General features: G+C 45.3%; 2 protein-coding genes across 8 annotated transcripts in view; one reads left to right on the top strand and one right to left on the bottom strand.

Annotated features, from left to right (window-relative positions):
* The window catches only part of DEAF1 (DEAF1 transcription factor), a 31,612-nt gene extending 22,678 nt beyond the window's left edge, over positions 1–8,934 (bottom strand). For 5 of the 6 annotated variants that reach the window (XM_028735193.2, XM_028735228.2, XM_028735202.2 and 2 more), the window contains exons 1-6: positions 8,315–8,588; positions 7,084–7,181; positions 6,240–6,369; positions 2,695–2,838; positions 1,915–2,054; positions 661–726 (exon numbers count right to left, since the gene is read on the bottom strand). In XM_028735193.2, coding sequence (XP_028591026.2) covers positions 661–726; positions 1,915–2,054; positions 2,695–2,838; positions 6,240–6,369; positions 7,084–7,181; positions 8,315–8,588 — 852 coding nt within the window. Of the gene's footprint in view, positions 1–660; positions 727–1,914; positions 2,055–2,694; positions 2,839–6,239; positions 6,370–7,083; positions 7,182–8,314; positions 8,589–8,826 lie in introns of those variants that run through there. The other variant, XM_028735237.2, reaches the window with a different exon arrangement.
* A 281-nt stretch (positions 8,935–9,215) lies between these two features.
* On the top strand, positions 9,216–19,759 carry TMEM80 (transmembrane protein 80). 2 transcript variants are annotated; one of them, XM_028735248.2, is made up of 6 exons: positions 9,216–9,307; positions 12,044–12,060; positions 16,009–16,102; positions 16,195–16,287; positions 17,915–18,138; positions 19,280–19,759. In XM_028735248.2, exons 1-5 carry the CDS (start codon positions 9,289–9,291, stop codon positions 18,118–18,120), a joined length of 429 nt encoding a protein of 142 aa, XP_028591081.2. In that variant the 5' UTR covers positions 9,216–9,288; the 3' UTR covers positions 18,121–18,138; positions 19,280–19,759. The 2 variants fall into 2 exon arrangements, with proteins under 2 accessions (XP_028591081.2, XP_028591091.2); XM_028735258.2 differs by lacking the exon at positions 19,280–19,759 and having other exon boundaries at positions 17,915–18,664.
* Positions 19,760–21,883: the final 2,124 nt, after the last annotated feature.

Raw genomic sequence — 21,883 nt, 5'->3', positions numbered from 1 at the left:
CTGATTTCACCACCACAGTGGATTTCCACCTTGACATTGTAAAATTGGATCTGGAGGCTAGTAGGCTATGAGAAATAGCCTGGCAGGCTTGATCTGGCCCATAGGCTCACCACCCCTGCTCTGGACAGTCCTAGGGAGAGGACCCTACAGTTGTCACAGTGTCACACAAGACTCAGAGAGCAGGCCTTTTTCTGTTGCTGCCTCTACACTCATCTCATCTCAAGTGATCTTTAGAAAACATAGTAAAAATGTTCTTACTGAGGTGTGCATTTGAACAGGTTGCTTACAGATTATAATTGCAGTAGTTTAATTTACTCTTAATGAAGGCCACTTGACAGATTAATTTATTAGAAAACACTAGAGCTTATATATGTATAAATAGAATGTGTATTTTTAAATAAGTAAGTTGACAGATAAATTATCCTCAATAATATTTCTTCCATCAGAAAGTCAGATACTGCAACCGTAACAAAGTCTCAGGGAAGAGCTGTCATATGAAAAGACCACCTTTCCTTTCTGCCTTTCCCTAAGCGAAGCACACCTCAATCCATCAAGTTTACAGTTATTCCTGTCTGGAGATGCTCATAACCTAAACTTATGGCACTACAGTGTACCATTAGAGAGTCCCGCCAGTTTCTGCAACAGCAGCTGCACACTCACCAGACTCATGTCATCACAACAGGCAGCACAAGTGCATGAGGCAGCATGAGGATTTAATATCCCATCCTAAATTGGGGAAAGTAAAGAACAGTATCAGGGGAAAATATACCTGGAGACCCATCCTATGCTCTACTGTACAAAGCAAAAGATCAAGTTCAGGGTTCCCAGCACCTTCTTGAAGTTACTCCTAGAGTAATTTTTAATGACTGATGTTTTAATGTATATTTAATCTTTTGTTGGAAGCCGCCCAGAGTGGCTGGGGAAACCCAGCCAGCTGGGCTGGGTATAAATAAATAAATTAATAATAATAATAATTACTGTATTACTACTACAGTACTGATGCCGCCCTGTTCACACACAGCAAGCAGCAAGTCCCACTGCATTTAGTGGGGCTTACTTGTGAATTAACATTTTCTTTTTCTATTTTTATTTAAAAGCAGCTTAATATTTCAAAAATCTCTAAGCAGTGCATATCATTAAAACAAAAGGACAACTGAAAATGCCTGTTTTCGGGTCACCACCCTATGATATTCTGCAGGGTGTGGTGGCATGAGCAGAATTTCCCCAGATGATCTAAGTCAGTGGTTCTCAATTAGTTAATTACTGAGGACCCCCTATTTTTTAAAAGCCAAGCTTGGTTTTTGAACCCCCTACTTTTGAAAATTCTAAAAAGTCGATGCACTAGCGTAGCTAGGGGGTGTCATGGAATACTACTCAATATTGATCCAGAGCAGATTCCAATGTATAGTTAGCAAAGAAAAATGTAAACATGTTTCAGGTGATCACCGTGCGATATTGGTGGTGCCTTTAAACTGGCTGCCCTGCTCTCCTTTGCGCAAGGAATAATATTTTGCTGCATATTGCCTGGTCAAAATCATTATCGCGGTGTGATGACAAAACTGATTTTGGCCAATATATTGAAAAATCACAGCGCTGTAACAGACCATAAAATGTGTGATATTACCATGCAAAAAAAAAATTGGGGGAGAGGCAAGGGCTGGTGTCATAGACCCCCAGATGCATTCCGTGGACCCCCAGGTCCCCCCTAACTGGGAACCACTGATCTAAGTGATCTTACAGGTCTATAAACGTGCAGGTGGTCCTTCAGGAGTCAAGTTGCAACTCTTCTGAGACTAGAATTGGGAATTCCACTGTGGCCAGTTTCTCTGTGCCTGGATGAGGGGGAGGGAGGAATGACCTTCTGACTTTTGTAGGAAATAAATAAAAGAAAGAATGAAAGAGAGTCCACCGTACATGAATAAGACACTGAAGCGGCCTTCCTGCATAGCGGATGCTTCTCTTCCAGTCCTTGCTGCTGGCTCTTCCAGCCATGGCTTCAAATTCAGTGGGGCTGTACCAAGTGTCCCCTTGTTTAATGCAACGTCCTCGACCACCTTGAAGAGGGCAAAACAACAAGCTTAGCTCCTGCTTAAGAACTGCTTTGTGCAGAGATGGCCCAGCTGAGCTTGGAAACAGCCTTTCTCTGCTATGTGTAGATCTTGCAAGGGCCTAGAGCAGGCACTTGGCCTAACTTCATGAGCAAGGGAGAAGAGGGGAGTCTGGAAATTCCACTCATGCAGTGTCCCTGTACAGCCGTACCTTGGTTTTTTAACATCTTGGTACGCGTACGTTTTGGCTCCTGAACGCCGCAAACCTGGAAGTGAGTGTTCTGGTTTGCAAACGTTTTTGGGAAGCCGAACATCCGACACGGCTTCCGACTGAGTGCAGGAAGCTCCTGCAGCCAATCGGAAGCCACGCCTTGGTTTTCGAAAGTCGAACTGATTTCTGGAACGGCTTATGTTCAAGAACCAATGTACAACTGTGCTTTGCACTGATAGAGGACATTTAAAACAGGTTTTATCAGAGAAGAGGGAAGGGCTGAGTCCCTGTTCTTCACAAAACAAGGTTCTGGCCTGCCACAACCACAGGAACTTGAGGCTGAGCCACATTGCTCACTGTTGACTCTCAGGCTTTAAGGAGCACAGAAGATTTATAATCACCCTCATTTCAGAAAGAGAGGAAGAGACACCTTACCCGAGCCCAGTCGGTTTTTGTACAGGATCCCACTGATATTTCTGCACCGCACAGGCAACTCATTGTCATACACTGAAGGATCCCAGTTGTATTTTGTTCCTGATTTTTCTTGCCCAGACGTTAAAGGAGTAGGAGACTGAGGCCCTTTGGATTAATGGAAAGAAAACCAAGTCACACACAGCACATTCAGGTTCTAACTTCTGCCTTTCCCACAGGAAGGCAAATGCCAATAGAATATCCTGGATTCTCAAAGTGACTTCTGACCAATAGAACAAAATATACTGCTTTTCTGCAAAGGCACCCAGAGCAGATTGCAATTTTTCCAGTACCAGAACAAATAAATGATACAAAATGTAAAGTGGTGTGGAGGAGACAGTCCAACTGGAGCAGCCCCACTCTTGTTGGGAACTAGTTCCTTTAACAAAAGAAGAGGAAACAAATATTAAATCAAATATTTCTGTATATCAAACAGCATATCAGTTTGAAATACAGAAATCATGTGGAAAGGGGCAAAGGTCATTGTTGCTTTCCATTCAACCATAGCAGCATGGAGAGGAGACACACAATACGTTTCTTCCACATGGTTCTCCCAGTTCAGCCATTACTAGTGCAACATGGGATGCAAGCATGCAGCAGTGCCAATCACATTGTCATAGCATATGAACTGGCCCTGATTTACTGATTTCATAACACTGCATCAGATGAAAGAGAAGTTTTTGTTTTTAAAAAGGCAGGGCACAGTAAAATCATTTGGGTGTTCCAAGTAGCTATTGCACCACCACCTGGAGAACAATAAGATAGCAGGCCAAGAACAGCTTTGAACTACAAATGGGATATTGAAGCTGAATTGTTTCCTTTCATGTCATTACTCAAGGCAACCTGCAGTCGTTTAGAATGATAGCCCTGCTGGGTTTTCAAAAGAAAAAAGGATTTAAATACAGAAACAAAGAGTCAATACTTTTTCTTCAATGTTCAAAATTATAGTTTTACTCACATTATGCAAGCACAAGTCTTTCTCCAAGCCTGCAAAAAGCCTACAATATTTACTGAAACTGTCATTTACTAAAAACATGCTAGACCTGAATAATTGGATCAAAGTCAACATAATCCCATTTACTTGGACTAACAGTCTGACTGTAACACATTATACAGAACTCCAACTGAGTTGTGATTTCCGTAAACACAGTACTCGCAACGATAACATCTGAGTAATCTTTCATTTTACTGATTGTTATTCATTGTTTCATATTAATACATATACAAAAGAAAAGAACAACAAAATACAGTATGTAAGTTAACAGTTGTAAGCATGAATGTTTATAGATAAAAGCACACACAGAGAGATTGAAGAACACATGCACAGACAAATCTTGGTGATTCACGTAGATTTAGCTTGTATAATAATTGCAGAAGCATGGAAAATGGAAAAGATGGCTGGATAAGATTTGGAAGATATCTGGCTAAGAAATGGGTAAGTTTTTGAAGAAGAAAATTTTTGATTTAATAGTAGTGAATAAAATAATACAATTGTTGTTGTTGTTGTTGTTTAGTCGTTTAGTCGTGTCCGACTCTTCGTGACCCCATGGACCAGAGCACGCCAGGCACTTCTGTCTTCCACTGTCTCCCGCAGTTTGGTCAGACTCATGTTTGTAGCTTCGACAACACTGCCCAACCATCTCGTCCTCTGTCGTCCCCTTCTCCTTGTGCCCTCAATCTTTCCCAACATCAGGGTCTTTTCCAGGGAGTCTTCTCTTCTCATGAGGTGGCCAAACTATTGGAGCCTCAGCTTCACGATCTGACCTTCCAGTGAGCACTCAGGGCTAATTTCCTTAAGAATGGATGCGTTTTATCTTCTTGCAGTCCATGGAACTCTCAAGAGTCTCCTCCAGCACCATAATTCAAAAGCATCAATTCTTCGGCGATCAGCCTTCTCACTTCCATACATCACTACTGGGAAAACCATGGCTTTAACTATAGGGACCTTTGTTGGCAAGGTGATGTCTCAGCTTTTTAAGATGCTGTCTAGGTTTGCCATCGCCTTTCTCCCAAGGAGCAGGCGTCTTTTAATTTCATGACTGCTGTCACCATCTGCAGTGATCATGGAGCCCAAGAAAGTAAAATCTCTCACTGCCTCCATTTCTTCCCCTTCTATTTGCCAGGAGGTGATGGGACCAGTGGCCATGATCTTTGTTTTTTTGATGTTGAGCTTCAGACCATATTTTGCGCTCTCCTCTTTCACCCTCATTAAAAGGTTCTTTAATTCCTCCTCACTTTCTGCCATCAAGGTTGTGTCATCTGCATATCTGAGGTTGTTTATATTTCTTCCGGCGATCTTAATTCCGGCTTGGGATTCATCCAGCCCAGCCTTTCGCATGATGAATTCTGCATATAAGTTAAATAAGCAGGGAAACAATATACAGCCTTGTCGTACACCTTTCCCAATTTTGAACCAATCAGTTGTTCCATATCCAGTTCTAACTGTAGCTTCTTGTCCCACATAGAGATTTCTCAGGAGACAGATGAGGTGATCAGGCACTCCCATTTCTTTACGAACTTGCCATAGTTTGCTGTGGTCGACACAGTCAAAGGCTTTTGCATAGTCAATGGAATAATACAATACAAACAATTAAGGGATGAAAGAATCAACTCTATTGAGACATTTCAGAAAAACTGGACTCCTTTTGCACTTTATTGGAATCAACACTAGACAAAGGAAACAGTTGTGATGGATATTCTATGCATGATATGAAATTTATTCACATTGCTATAATTGTAATCATTGTAATAAAAAAGTAACCACACACACTGATGCACATTTATATTAATACTAAGTTGAACAAGACATGTGGGCAAGGTCAGTCGGTAGAGCATGAGACTCTTAATCTCAGGTCATGGATTTGAGCCCCACTTTGGGCAAAAGATTCCTGCATTGTAGGGGCTGGACTAGATGATCCTTGTGGTCCCTTCCAACTCTACAATTCTATGTCTTCCCATAGATCATGAGGGAACCTTCTGTTCCTGGAAAGGATTCCAGTTCAACAGAGGTGGAAGGGGCAGGTGATTTTAACCAATACCCTCTCCAGCCCCAACATTCCAGAAGGTTTCCCAACCTACAAAGAAGATTTCCAAGTATAGAGATGGTTGCAGGAGCAACCTGTACAGGATTTCTGTAGAAATCACCTCTCTTGCCCTTTTCCCCAAAGGGAGGATCAGATGAGTGGAAATCTACTCATAGGAAGTGTGGGTCCAAGTCATTATACTTATTTCGCCAAAATTCAATAAATATTTGTCATCCTGTTGCAAACTCCTCTTTGCCTTCCATCTCTCAGTTTAGAAATTTCCCTTAGCTACTTGAACTAACTCAAAGTGCTTTCATCTGTCATTTCCAATATAAAAGTGAACAGTCAGAAAATATACCAACAAAACATCAAGAGGTGATAAACCAAACGTTATGAGTTAACTGTCACAATAACCTTATCATTGCAAGGCATGAAACTAAACTTGAGGAGTGACACTTTAAAAAGCTTTGCAAGGCCACATAATACCTGATGTTAGAGATGCTGATGACCCCTTTAAGCCTGCAGTCTCTACGATGCTGCCATCTGTGTGGACCACAATCAGAGTGGCTTTCTCAGTGTTCAAGCTGTCTCCAATTTGAAGAGCTGTCCTTCCAGACTGCAGAAGAAAGAGCTTTAGCTGATACAACTTGAAAGGGTTGTTATTCTTTTATATTAGTTTGTCTATAGATTTCTAAGTTAGTATGGAAATATCTAAGGTAGATTTGCATATTTGCAGGGGAGAGGAGAAATCCACATCTCCCTTCCTCAGCATACATTGTGCTGTTGAATAGACACAGTTCTCAGAGTTTTCCTGTGCCACTATGGATTGGATTGGGGCCAACAAGTAAATAAAACTAACTACAAGCCGAACATAAGGCATACAACATTGAGAGAGGTCTCCGTCCCAAGGATCTTACAGTCTAAACTTTAGATCCTGCCTGTGCAAATCATGAACTACTTAAACAGTATTACATTATTGAGTTTTGTACAAGTGATATAAAAGGGGGCATTGTAGAGTCAATGGCTACATCAGGGCAACTCTATACATTTTCAAGTGACTGGCTACTCACTGATTCATGTTGAATCTACACTTGTTGGCAAACCTGGGTTTTCCTCTGTGTAATGTGTAAGATTGCCCATAATGGAATTAAAAGGAAGAGTACACAATAATGTATTTATCCCACAAGCCCTGGGTAAAAGCAACATCTGTGCAGTTGGATTGATGAATTGTCATAGCGACATACACACACAGCTTTTATGTTACTTATCACACACAAAATATTAAATATGAAGGAATAAATACTGGAGAATGAATCAACCCTGACCTTACCAGAACATGTCCTGAAATAGATGCTGCATTCGCTACTGAAGTAGTGAATACGTTGTCTGCAGAGGCACCCACGTTGGCTACAGTTACTGTAGTCACTTCTGTAAAATATGGCCAAAATAATGTTTAATTTTCTGCTACAGCCTCCCATGGACCAGATAAATTCCATGCAGTAAAACATGCAATTGCAAATGTTTTTCTTATCCAACTATCTAGGTGTAAGGTACCCCATGATCTCTCTCCCTCTGAGGTGTGCATTTCAATGCACAAAGCAAACAGTTTTGGCTCAGTGAGCACAGCTAATTAGTAATAAGCCACCAATATAGTGACTGCACTTAAATGTAAAGTGGTGAGATGCACTGGGAAACATTTCCCTTTTACAGTGCAGTCCTATGTGTGTGTGTCTACTCAGAAATAAAGTTCATCGAATTCCAAGATTTAGTCCCAGTGTATGACTGAGGTCAATGTATGCATGTATTTACAGAACTTTCCATTTCACTTGCTTTTTCAAATGTTTAATTTTTAAATGAGTGACGCTTTATTGTATGCTACTTTGATATTTTATGCATTTCAGACATCCAGCCATATTTCCCGAGACAAACTAAAAAATGAAACTTATAAATGCACACAAAGTTATATTGCTTGTTGTCACATCTAATCACTACAAAGCAGGGCTCCATGTCTTTCTTCAGTTGGCTGACAGGCGGAAATTAAACAGGCACAGCTCTCCCTTGGGAACTATAGAGGAACCCTACATCTGCTAGATTTCTGCTTGTCAAGCTGCTGTCAAAGCAGGCCTGGGAAACCTGTGGCCCTTCAGACGTTGAGATTCCAGCTCCCATTATCACCAAACAGCAGGGCCAACAAGACTCCCTACCACGGTATTAAAGGTCCAGTAGCCATATGACTCAGGGAGCAGTAGAAATGAAACACTGCAGCCATGACAGCGACGACTCCTCCACTATACTATGTCTCAGAGCTGATTCACATATGCATGTGTACACGTGATTTCTATACACTTGACTAACAGCGGCTGAGGAACGTGCGAAGTACTTCCACAGAGCAGAGTGGCGTCTGATGCAATACGAGGATTCAAAACGTGATGTTACAAAAAGCAGGCGGGGGTCCATTAACACTCCTTGAAGCGCACGAGCGCGAACCAGCTAAGCGTCAGGGACGAAGCTGAACGGACTGGCGGGCTGGGCGACTGTGCGCATGCGCCGGGTGCGCTGACCTGCGAAGGCAGCCGCGGTGGCCTCGTCGCTGCTCGGCAGGGACTCGGCTCCCATCTCGATGTGTTCCGCATCCGCCGCCATTACGGTCACGGCCGTCACCTCCTCTTCCTCTGGTGGCTCCGCCCCCGAGCCACTCGCCTCCACACACTGCTGGTGCTCCGACCCGTCTGCGGCCGCCGCAGCTGCTGCCGCCGCAGCAACTGCAGCGGCGGCAGCTACCGCCGCGGCCTCAGCCAAGCCCAGTTGCTTCGCGGCCGAGTCCGAGTCCTCCATCCGAAGAGGCCTTTAGCCGGGGGTGTTGGGGAGGGGGGCGCGGGGGGTGACCGAAGCGAGGTGAGCCGAGGCCGTCCGATTGAGATTTCGTCTCCGATCTCACCCGAGCGCCTCTTTGACGGCTCCCGAGTGACGAAACGAACTGCCCAAGGCCCTCTCCGATCTTGCCCGAGTACTCTCCCGAGTGCTGCCGATGGCAACCCTGGCCGAGGCCTCCGGAGCGCCGCTTCGGTCTCACCCGAAAAATCCCGAACAGTTCCCGATCTAAGCCGACCTCTTCCGATCAGCCTAATTCCCAATTGAAGAGATCTAGAACGAGGCCGAAAGCTTGCGAAGGCGCCCGAACTGGTCCAGGTTCGTCTCGGCTTCTCAAAAGCGGCGACCGACGGCGATTGCCGAAGAGACCCGAGTCTTTCCGGCTATAACCGAATCGAAGGGCGTAAGCGGGAAGCGAGCGGGAAAGGCCGAACAGGGATTTCTGAATCCCGCCCCTCACAATCCCAAGCGACCGGAGCTGTCCGATTCAGCCCGAACGCCTGAGCTCCGAAATCTGTCGCGCAATCCCGCCCGCGCGAAAAGCAACGAACGGCAGTATGCGGAGCTTCACGAGGCCCCGAGTGAGGCTGCGCAAGGACTATCGGGATATTGGAGGAACTGAGGCGGGGCGGAGAGCGAGCGGGAGGCGGGGGGGAGCGAAAAAATGGCGGCCGTCAGGCGAGGTGAGCTCAGTGCCCCTAAGGCGCCGCTGTTAACGCCAGGGCGAGTGAGGGGAGGCAGGCCCGGTTCCCCTAATCATGCGCGCGGCTCCAGAGCCTGGTGACGAGGCCGCCGGTTGCTCACTGGGCTGCGTTGGCCTTGCCTGGTAAATTGGTTTCTATGGCAACAGAGAAGCAAAAATGCGCGTTCTTGCTCGGAGTGGCGTTTTATTCCTCAGTAAACGAGGCTCAGATTGCAACCCCGCAGTCCGTTCTTAAGTACGTCCACGCAGGAATTTCTCTGCGTTTTATAAGTGTTGGTGATTAGGGCTTCGGTGTCTAGTTCTCATTGAGGCGGCAAGTCTCCTAAGCAGAGCGCTATCGCCTCTGACGGGGGCGGAGTGTCAGCCTGATTGAATGCTTCTCCACCATGGGCACCCTCCAACATAACATTATTTTTCATAGGAAACTAGATATCAGGGTGAAAGGTTGTGTTTCAGCTTAGCCTTTTCCCCTGACATTTCTTTTCTACATGGAGGGGGTTTTCGGTATCGAGAAGTAATTCATTTAATTGCAAAAGCCTCCTCCTGCAGCCAGAATTAAATCCGGTATAGTCCAGGAGTAGTGAGCCTTGGGGTCAAATGCAGCCCTCCTGTCCTGCAGCTATCCTTGGGCACCCAGCCCACCCCCCTTACAGAGGCACTGCTCTGCTCTCTCCTCTGGTGGGTTTTTTTTTTTTTTTTTGGCTGCCTGGATCAAAAGGTGTGTGTGTACACATGCACACCCCTGGCTTTTGTGTGTCTGGAATGCAGCCTGTACAAAAGTGAGAGTCCTAGCTGTTGCTCCGCCCGTTTTCGCCTCCTGCCCTGCCCATCACTGGTGTCCTATGAGAGAATGTAGCCCTCAAGCTGAAAAGGTTCCCCACCCCTAGCAGGTTTGCCACCTCAAGTAACAACAGAGCCAAAATCTCATTACATTAAATGGATTCTTTTCTCCCTAGTAATTGTGATCAGGCCTTCAGCTTTTTGAAAGACTTACTGTGAGCTTTTATAAGTGATGAAGTAGACTGTTGCCTATGGTGCTCCAGGTTCCCCACCCCTGCACTATTTAAGCACTCAAGCACTCACCATCCTTAGCTGTTGGCCATGTTGGTTGGAGCTGCTTGGAGTTGGGGAAGGCTGATGCATAGATTACTGGACATACCTGGGACCTTGGTCCAAATATGGGTGACTTTGAGCCCACTGCTGTCTGTCATAATAACCTAATTCTCAGGTTATTGTAAGGACAAAAGGGGTGGGCTAGAGGATATGTACCCTGAGCACAGGGGAGAAAAAGTGGAATGAATATGTACCCCCCAAATGAATTGTATTTGTGGGAAATGACCCTCAACTTACTGGGTGGGATGCCACATTTGCCACTTCAGAGCAGTCAAGAGTGGCCACACATTAATGGCTGTGGGTTGAATCCAGCAAAGCCACTGCATGAGCAGAACAACTTTGATTTGTGTAACAGAACATCTCCCTCTCCTACAACTGAACACTCCCCCATATTTGCTCTGGAGGGCCGGTGGGAGGGAACCCTGAGCAAATCTGGGAATGGAGAGGGTGCTCTGCTGCATGTGTGGAAGTTTCTCTTACATTACTTTGTTGGTTACAACCCTTATTACTCTTAGCCCTTTATTTTTGCAGTTTAATATGGCTGCTTCACTATATTGTTAGGTGCTTGGGGGTTCACAAGAATAATTCAGCAAATAACACAGGCATTGTGATTCTTACTGGGAGTGTTTCTGTGACCATGCACTTTAAATATATGGGCTGTGTGTGTGTGTGTGTGTGTGTAATAGTTATGGGTTGGAGGGGTACTGATGGCATTAGTAATGTAATGCATAATATAAACTCTCATGTGGGACAGTTCACAGAGATATGTATTATTTTTTAAAGTGGCATTCATCAGACTGTAGATGTTGGATTAGATGGAGAGGGTATCCATACCTATCAGTTGCTTAAACATAGTGTACCAGAGGCTATCTTACATTAAATATAATTTCAGGCTACACCTCCATCTTACAGTCATGCCCACACCTTATGAATTGTTTGCACTACAAAGTGTAACTTCAACTACATCTAAAGGTTTATTTTGTTTCAACCTGATTTAAAGACTGACTTAGGCTCCTGTTGAAATAATTCACAGACTTAGAAACCATAGCATGCTTAATTCACTAGAGGGGGATAGAGACCTGCTTTGTGTAACTAGGTTATACATCAAGCATTTTATGTAAGCCTAATAATGTATGACAGTGATGAATGACTGAATTCTTTATGTCCTTCCTAGCTTTGTTACTTCTTGCTTTAGAATGTAACATTCTGATCAGTTTTAGGCTTTGGTTCTATAACCTCTGTGCATGTTTGTGCAGAAATAAGTTCCGTTGTGTTCTTTATGGCTTACTTCAGTAGTGTGTTTAAGACTGTAGCCCTAAACTGGAAAATATGCCCAAGATGACTTAAGTGGTTTGTAAATTGCAGCATTATCCTTGCAGAGAGTAGGGGTGGTATGAAATAGATATTTCAGCATTGTGTTTACAGCTTTGAAGTGAGCTGTTCATGTTCTAACTGGCTACTGTCATAGCTTAAATTGTTTTCCCAGTGACTCTGAAAAAAAATCATTTCTACTGTACAACATGTATTCAGCCATTCTTAGGTTTTTAATCTTTGGTCCAAAAATTATAGACTCTGCTAATTATTATTTTTGTCTTATGTACAGGAAGAGCAACATCTGTTGTATCCTTTCTCGTTCATTCAGATGATGAAATAATTTTGCTTCTTTCTATCTGTGATTTTCAAATGTGTTATGTGAGTGCTTCTTTGGGGTTCCTCAATGAGGACTATGGACTGTCAAGCATGTTGCAGAATATAATACAATGCAGGTATTCAGTAGCAAACAAATTGACATGGGGAATACTACTTGAAGACATCTGAAAGCAGCCATGTTTAGGGAAGTTTTTAATGTTTGATGTTTTATCGTATTTTTAATAATCTGTTGGGAGCTGCACAGAGTGGCTGGGGAAACCCAGCCAGATGGGTGGGGTATAAGTAATTTATTTATTTATTTATTTATTTATTTATAAGGTGGAAAGTTTTAAAACTACTGTTACGTTTCATTATACTCCAATAAGTTTTAGTTTGTAAATTCATAGTGAAATTTGAGATATGCAAAAGCAGTATATATTGTCACTGATTATAAGTACTGTACTAAAACTTGATTAATCTATAGTCTGGGAGACTAAGAAATGAAATGAAATGATCAGAGTGGTCTCCATAAAATAGAGTTGTATCCATTGGTCTTACTCAGCTGATGATAAGGGTTATATCAGCAGAATGGATCAGGAAGCAATTTTCTTTGATTTCTCCCATCACTGCAGTCATCCCCCCCACCATGTCCACCCAAATCTGCTCTGGAGGGTCCCCCAACACTCCAGACACATGGGTAATACAGTTTGTATTACAAGTTCCCCCAAAAGCATTCCAGACAGTCTTCAAATATTTCTGCTGCTACAATTCCTTCTCATTACTTCAGTCTGGAGAATGTGAATACACAGTTCTGTTTCAGTAGAACTGACATCCACTCCACAAGCTGGAATGTAGCTATTACCTGTAGGTCTTTTATAGTGCAGTCCTATGCATGCCTACTCAGAAATAAGTCTCATTCAGGTCAGTGGGACTTAACTAAATGGGCATGGCTCCTTCAGATTCATTCTTTCAAATAAATATTTGACTGTGTATGAGTGTGCAGAGTGCCTACAGGCATTGTTTCCAAGAGCAAGTACCTTGCTTTCAGGAATTCATATGTTCCAGCAAGACTGGTGTATTTGCTTTTTTCTGTAAAAATAGAAAGGGACTGTCAAAACAATGTAGATAAAGCACACTTCAGCTGTTTAAGCATTGCTCTGTTTTGGAAGGTTGACTCCTTATGTGCTGCTGTTGGATTTATAGAACTGAAGAAAACTGACAGAAATCAACAATTGTTTGTGTTTGTGCACTTCAGATGTCCTTCAGGAATTTATAAGATAAGTAAAGGAAGAAGAGGTAAAATCAGTCATGGTTAAGTGGGCGAAGGATTTCGGTTACAATATACAAATGGTGGAATGGGGAAATTTATGGAGTAGGGATTTGAAATTCACAGCCTGCTTCACTATAAAAGAAAACTTTATGAAGATGCTATACAGGTCATGCCCCCAGCAAACTGTCCAAAATGTACAGAACCAGCTCAATTTTATGCTGGAGGTGTAGAGAGTTAGAGGGAACGATGTACCACATAGGGTGAGGTTGCAAAAAAATAAAGAGCTTTTGGGAACTTATATATAATGATTTTTTTATAAAAAAAACTGTTCAAAATAACGTTTAATAAAAAACCGGAAGCCTTTCTCTTAGGCATAATGGCATCAGACATCCCAAGAGAGAAAGGAAGGATCTTTTTGCATGTAACAACAGCAGCGAGGATGCTGATTGCCAAGGGGTGGAAAGGAGATAAAATTCCATCAAAAGAGGAGTGGCAAGTAAAACTGTTTGAATATATGGAACTAGCATATGTGACGGAAAAGATCAGAGATCGATCAACCCAAAAGTTTGAAAGGGAATGGGAGATTTCAGACAATATTTAAAAGAACAGTGTCCCCATATAAAAACTTTAGAATGCTTTGAATAACTGTCGGAATTGAATAAGGTATAAAGAACACAAACAAGTTTTAATAAAGTTTAAGCTTATTGAATAAATAGAGGCAAGTAATTAAGGAAACAAAGAACCCATATCAAGGAAGTCGGAAGTTGAAAGCTAGAATATTTTTGTGCATTCGCTATGTATTGTTCTATTTCTTTTTGTTTATAAGAGATGTATTGTCTTTCTTTTGTTCTGTTTTCTTTTTCTTTTCTTTTTCTAAGCTTTCTTTGTGTGTATGTGTTGATTTTAAACCAATAAAGATTGAATTTTTTTAAGGGGATTTATAAGATAACCATGATGTTATCAACTTATTCCACTTTATACTGGGTTATTCCCTACCTCTTAGTGTGCAATTAGCTGAGATTTTCTTAGCATGATAGCGTGAGTTGCATTTCCCACTTAAAACCTTGCTTATAGATGGCCCCTGAACCTGGGCTCAGCATGGTTTATACATTTGGATGGAGAAATGGAACCCAAAGTGCACACGTGGTTCTCATTGCCATGAATGGAATGGCAAAACCTTCCACATGTGAATCATTTACTCTCCATTATCAGTCCCCTCTGCTAGAATGCAGCTCAGCTCACAGTTTGGGTTAAGCAAAATACCACAGAAATCTTTGGAAGGTACAACACAAACTCTTACGTCAGGAGTTCCTAAATCAGTCTGTGAACCACCACAAGCTTCATTCAGGTGCTCCATGGCATGTCTGTGGATTTTGCAGTTGGAGATGGTGCATCCATCAGATTGAATATGCCTGTTGATTTTTAATTGCATTTTTATTGCTTATTATATTTCTTATATTGTATTTCATTGTATTACAATTTGAATTCTATGGATTTACAATTGTTAGAAGAAGCAGAAAAATCATTAAACCATTATCATTTCTTCATAGGAGGTATGGCAGAAACTTTAGTTTATCCTGACCTAGATTGCTATTAAGTTCTGTGGCATATTTCAGTCTATAAAATGCAAAGCAATTTATTTTTCCTCACACCAACTCCTTGAGGAAGGTTAGGATGTGGCAGAACAATTGTGTTGAAGGCCACCAGGTGAGCTTAGTGATTCAGTAGGGAGCTTCCAAACCCAGTCCTAATGTGCTTCAGGGTTACAGGTCTGATGAGCCAGCTGTCATGAGCACTGCCATCTCAAGTTTTTCTGATCTCGATCAGTAGACGTTGCAAGTTTAATGGGTGGTATTTAAACTCAGTTTTTCTGGATATAGAGCCACCGAAATTAACAAACCTAACTTTTAGTCGTGTTCATTTCAGTGAGTCCACTCTGATTAAACCTTAGTTGAATACTAGTCAATAAAATTCAAGTAGGGGGTTCTTCTTACAACTAGAATGGTGCTTATAATATTTAGTGTGTTGGAATCTTAAGATGTAGGATGGAATTAGAATAGGAATTTGACTGAGCCAGGATTGAAAAGTCCTGGGTATTCCCAGTCCATGGCCAGTAATTTTATTTTCTAAGACTTTTGAGGACTGAAATACCAGTGTACATTATTTTGAAAGTGCAAATAACCCAGCAAAGACTTCTGTCACTTGAAAATTCATACTCCAAATCATACAAGATTTTCATAAAGCCACTGCAGGAATAGTCTTCCTCTTAATGGACTGTGAAAGTTAAATTGCCTTTGATCTTATTCTCAGCCTTCATAAAATCCCTGTAAAACAAATCCCGTGGCTTGAACAAATAGTTTTATACAGATACCCTTTCAAGAACTTTTTTTAACTTTAACAAGACCTTCTGTATCAACAGTTTTCACAATAAATGTTTCATCTAAAGTGTACATTGCCATACCTTGAGAGAGCCCATAGCTCTATAGCAGCCCACATGCTTTGTATGCAGGAGGTCCTTGGCCAGCCTCTAGTTAACAGCATCTCAACTAGCAGGGCTGAGAAACCCCTCTCTATCTAATACCTTGGAGTATTGCTGTCTGAAGTGGGGGACAGGGGCTGGGACATGATTTGATTGTTTTAAAACCAATTTCCTTGACAGAAACTGCCAGCTGTCATCTGTTCCCTTACAGATTCTTTTCTATTTAAATGTAGTTTATTATATATTTTATTTTTTAGCAACCCTGATGATGATTATTTATAAAAGTAAGTTAATTCAAATACACAGTTAAAATAGCTGTATTGTGGACCTCTTGTTACTTGTCTTTTTTCATTATTTATACTTTGCTCATTGGCAGGTCAGGTTTTCACGTATCCAGATGATTTCTTAGCTCTTGATCTCATATTGCTGTTCATTATGGCAGTTCTTGAAGCAATCAGGCTATACTTTGGTAAGTTGGACAGCAGCATGCACATTAGAATCATTGTTAAATATTAATCCTTTGGTAAGGATACATGTCGAAACATGCTGATTCATGACACCTAACCAATTATTTTACAACACATTTAAATACTTTTAATGTTAAACATTAAAATGGCTGACTGACCTACATGGGTAAAAGTGCAAATGAGACTTTGCTAAATACTAGTTAAATAAGGGATATATTTGTCAAGGTTACACTCCAGTCAAATGCATGTTTGCCTGGATGTAAGTGCTAAAGTACAGGGACGCGGGTGGCGCTGTGGGTAAAAGCCTCAGCGCCTAGGGCTTGCCGATTGAAAGGTCAGCGGTTCGAATCCCCGCAGCGGGGTGCGCTCCCCTTGTTCGGTCCCAGCGCCTGTCAACCTAGCAGTTCGAAAGCACCCCCGGGTGCAAGTAGATAAATAGGGACCGCTTTCTAGCGGGAAGGTAAACGGCGTTCCGTGTGCTGCGCTGGCTCGCCAGATGCAGCTTGTCACGCTGGCCACGTGACCCGGAAGTGTCTCCGGACAGCGCTGGCCCCCGGCCTCTTGAGTGAGATGGGCGCACAACCCTAGAGTCTGTCAAGACTGGCCCGTACGGGCAGGGGTACCTTTACCTTTACCTTTAAGTGCTAAAGTAAGAGTCTATCAGTTGCATCCTAAAAGAGGGCAATTTTACTAAACCATAAAAATCAGGAGCAGAGGCTGTGCTCAGGGGCATAGGAAGGGGGGGAGTGGATCACCCCAGGTGCCCTCACTGAGGGGGGTGACATTCAGCCTGCCTGCGACTCCCAAGCTTACCCTGAGCTATTGGGATGGGGGGAGCTGCACCGCTTTGCCAGTGGCATTCCCCCCTCCCCCTTCGTTTTGACAGCTTGGGGGAGGTTTGGGAGTCGCGGGTGGGCAGCGTGCTGTTTGCTTGCCACTGGCGGCTCACTCCACCCCCGTCTGCAGGGTGTGCGCGCCGCTCTGGGCAACCGAGTGGCTATCCTCTGCGCCACCCCCCCCCCCCTTGGGATTGCGCCTGCCCTGGGCAGCGCGGGCATATGCTCCACCACTGGCTGTGCTGTGCCATCACTGTGCTAGTAGTGGCACCACTGCCACTTGCTAGGACAGAGAGATTGAGTCTGTATCAGTTTAGTGGCAGAAGCACCAAATTGGCTTTCACCAGTGTGCCCACACAGCCCTGCCCATGTCCCTGCCCTGCCCTTCTTGGTAAGTAGATGGAATGCTTCTGATAGGAGGGGGGATGCAGCAACAGCCCCACTGCACTAGGTGCCCATGGTAAAATGAGAGTATTGCTGGGTTCTGTGGATCATGGTGGTTGAAAAGGGGAAGATACAATGAAAAGGAAGGCTCTGCTTCTCAGCTACATCATGGCTATATCAGCACAAAAGCAGTGTAAAATGGAATAGCACTGGTATTTCTATTATAAACTCCAGTATACACTGTGTTAGCCTCTGAAGGCTCTCCTGGCCCAAGAATCATCATACCTATCATACTAGGTGGGTGCAGCTAGTAAAAGGCCATTATAGTCGCTTTGAATTTGGATTTTTGTGAGCTATCACATTCATCATTTGTCAATTGTGCTTGTGTATTTTTTTTAAACTTCACTAGGTACCAAAGGGAATCTAACAGAAGAAGAATATCCATTGGGTATCAGTCTTGTGATCACTGCTGGCAGCATAATCCTATCCATCTACTTTCTGGTGTGGCAAACATATGTCCTGCGAGCAGATGTCATCATTAATGTTGTACTGCTTGTCACATGTGGACTTGAAGCAATCCTGCAAGTCATAGCCATTGCTGCATTTGTCAGCTAACTCATGTTGCTATCTGTGGTAAACCTATATTCTGTATTTTCTTTTTAAATAAGCAATACAGATTCTTAATTGATCCTTGTAAAAGTACATGGGCTTGATGTTCTCGAGTATAAACACTATCATAACTGTTCTTACTACACTGCAAAGTTCCATGAGGCCATCATGAACTAACATGTAACACATTCTGCAGGGTTATTCTCAGCATAGCTTATATAGTGGTGGTCTCTGTTTGAATTGAAGTTTAGAGTTAAATGTTGATACTCAAATCAAGGCTGATCCACATTTTTGGTGGCAGACAAGCTTGCTGTTTGTCCTTGGCCTGACTTTGGTGAGCACCTCATTGTTTCAAGGAAAACATGCCTCTACAAATGTAGAAATTCATGCTGTGGACAGATCCCAGGGATTACCCACAGTTCCCCAGTGTGTGTATACCATATGATTAGAGGCATTGACCTTTCGTTCCTTGGAAGATACACGGTAAATAGGTAGCAATAAAGTGCTTCATAAAGCTTGAATCATCTCTCAAAATAAATATTAGCCAGACCCTTGTGATTAATTTTTGCAGCTCTTTGAGTTGATTACTCATTTCAGTGGTCTTAACAGTGGAATCAGTGAAACTAAATCACATGTTACTGTACTGTATCAGACCATGCATAAGCATTTATAGTGAAAATTTCAAAAGAATGTAGCAATCTTTTAAAAGTTAACTTGGAAACTGGTATCTTAGCTGTACATTATCATAAGCCTAATTCCCAGTTAAAGTTAGAATTACGGGTTTCTAAGAATAGTTTTCAAAATATTTTAAAGATATATTTTATTAATGAAAGAGCAATATCCAGTGTTGCATGAGCAGATCCCCCTTTCTCCTTTCCCATGCAGCCCTCATCCCTCCCCAGCTGCTCTGGAGGGTCACCGTAACCTTTCAGGTCAGGTTTGGGTATGTGCAGGAGGAGACATCCTTATTTCACAAATGGTGCCTGTTCCACTGGTGGACAAACACTGTTGGATATTGCCTAATGTATTCTGCAAAACAGATTTAGTTGAGTACAGGTCATGCCTTGCTATGTATACTGTAGGCTGCTTAATTTTACTCTTGAATTTGGATGATTTTGATAAGTATATCCACGTGACATTGCTGTGGTCTTATTTTTGCTTTCAGGTATCTAAAAGATGTGTGATATGAGAAAAATAATTTTAAGACCAAATCCAGTGACTTCAAGACAAATTCAATTCATATGCACTTTGGAAAGGTGAATTCCATGTTGATCTTCTGGGTACTACAGTATTTTATGCCTTGGGTTCTAATTAGTCCCCTCTGCAAATGGAAGGGCTCCTTCCATATGTGGAAGACAGCATTTTATTTTATTTTTTTAAACCAATTTTCCCTTCCCCCTACACTGCCTCTCTTGATACACTGAAATGTCCCCTGACCCTCCTGAGTGGACATTCAAGGGGCTGCAGTTGGGGAGGGGAGACTGATGAAAGTACTAGCAGGAACATTCTGTTAGCAGAACTCGGCATGTGGGAACTTGCCATCAGAACCTCATTTACAATCTAAGCCAATATATTTTTCTTTAGTATAGCACTTTTATGTATAATGTCCGATGTGGGTTTTCCTTCACCTAGATTTATGTTTTGTGGTGTACAGTGGTGCCTCGCAAGACGAAATTAATTCGTTCCGCAAGTTTTTTCTTCTTGCGAGTTTTTCGTCTTGCGATGCACGGTTTCCCATAGGAATGCATTGAAAATCAATTAATGCGTTCCTAGGGAAACCACCTTCAGACCAGGTCCGGGGACAGTCTGTTCCCCGACCTCTTCTGAAGGCTGGGGGGGGGGGGACAAGGGCTTTTTTCCCACTGCCAGCCTTCAGAAGGCTGTTCTGAAGGCTGGCGGTGGGAAAAAAAGCCCTTCTTCCCACCTCCCGCCCCGCAAGCTCCGGGGACAGGAGGGCTTTGCTGCCGACCGCCAGCATTTTAAAAGCCCCTGCTGTCCCGGGCGATTTTAAAATGCTGGCGGGCGGGAGCGAAGTCTCTGCTGTCCCGGGGAGATTTTAAAATGCTGGGGGGCGGGAGCGAACGCTTCGCTCCCGCCCGCCAACATTTTAAGATCGCCCGGGGCAGCAGAGACTTCTCGCCCAAAGCAAGGGGAGCTCTCCGAAGGGCTCCCCGTGCTTCGGGCGACAGGCTGCCGCCCCAAGCCTCGCGCACCCGGCGGGACCTCCTGCCGGGTGCGCGAGGCTTGCAGACACTCGCCCGAAGCAGGGGAAGCCCTCCGGAGGGCTCCCCGTGCTTCGGGTGACAGGCTGCCGCCCCAAGCCTCGCGCACCCGGCGGGACCTCCTGCCGGGCGCGCGAGGCTTGCAGGCACTCGCCCAAAGCAAGGGGAGCTCTCCGAAGGGCTCCCCGTGCTTCGGGTGACAGGCTGCCGCCCCAAGCCTCGCGCACCCGGCGGGACCTCCTGCCGGGCGCGCGAGGCTTGCAGGCACTCGCCCAAAGCAAGGGGAGCTCTCCGGAGGGCTCCCCGTGCTTCGGGTGACAGGCTGCCGCCCCAAGCCTCGCGCACCCGGCGGGACCTCCTGCCGGGTGCGCGAGGCTTGCAGACACTCGCCCGAAGCAGGGGAAGCCCTCCGGAGGGCTCCCCGTGCTTCGGGTGACAGGCTGCCGCCCCAAGCCTCGCGCACCCGGCGGGACCTCCTGCCGGGTGCGCGAGGCTTGCAGACACTCGCCCGAAGCAGGGGAAGCCCTCCGGAGGGCTCCCCGTGCTTCGGGTGACAGGCTGCCGCCCCAAGCCTCGCGCACCCGGCGGGACCTCCTGCCGGGTGCGCGAGGCTTGCAGACACTCGCCCGAAGCAGGGGAAGCCCTCCGGAGGGCTCCCCGTGCTTCGGGTGACAGGCTGCCGCCCCAAGCCTCGCGCACCCGGCGGGACCTCCTGCCGGGTGCGCGAGGCTTGCAGACACTCGCCCGAAGCAGGGGAAGCCCTCCGGAGGGCTCCCCGTGCTTCGGGTGACAGGCTGCCGCCCCAAGCCTCGCGCACCCGGCGGGACCTCCTGCCGGGTGCGCGAGGCTTGCAGACACTCGCCCGAAGCAGGGGAAGCCCTCCGGAGGGCTCCCCGTGCTTCGGGTGACAGGCTGCCGCCCCAAGCCTCGCGCACCCGGCGGGACCTCCTGCCGGGCGCGCGAGGCTTGCAGGCACTCGCCCAAAGCAAGGGGAGCTCTCCGGAGGGCTCCCCGTGCTTCGGGTGACAGGCTGCCGCCCCAAGCCTCGCGCACCCGGCGGGACCTCCTGCCGGGCGCGCGAGGCTTGCAGGCACTCGCCCAAAGCAAGGGGAGCTCTCCGGAGGGCTCCCCGTGCTTCGGGTGACAGGCTGCCGCCCCAAGCCTCGCGCACCCGGCGGGACCTCCTGCCGGGCGCGCGAGGCTTGCAGACACTCGCCCAAAGCAAGGGGAGCTCTCCGGAGGGCTCCCCGTGCTTCGGGTGACAGGCTGCCGCCCCAAGCCTCGCGCACCCGGCGGGACCTCCTGCCGGGCGCGCGAGGCTTGCAGACACTCGCCCAAAGCAAGGGGAGCTCTCCGGAGGGCTCCCCGTGCTTCGGGTGACAGGCTGCCGCCCCAAGCCTCGCGCACCCGGCGGGACCTCCTGCCGGGTGCGCGAGGCTTGCAGACACTCGCCCGAAGCAGGGGAAGCCCTCCGAAGGGCTCCCCGTGCTTCGGGTGACAGGCTGCCGCCCCAAGCCTCGCACACCCGGCGGGACCTCCTGCCGGGC

Source organism: Podarcis muralis, chromosome 1 (genome assembly GCF_964188315.1).
Source record: "Podarcis muralis chromosome 1, rPodMur119.hap1.1, whole genome shotgun sequence".
NCBI lineage: Eukaryota > Metazoa > Chordata > Lepidosauria > Squamata > Lacertidae > Podarcis > Podarcis muralis.
The sequence above is the reverse complement of the archived record's forward strand: the minus strand, read 5'-3'. Positions and strand labels throughout refer to the sequence as shown.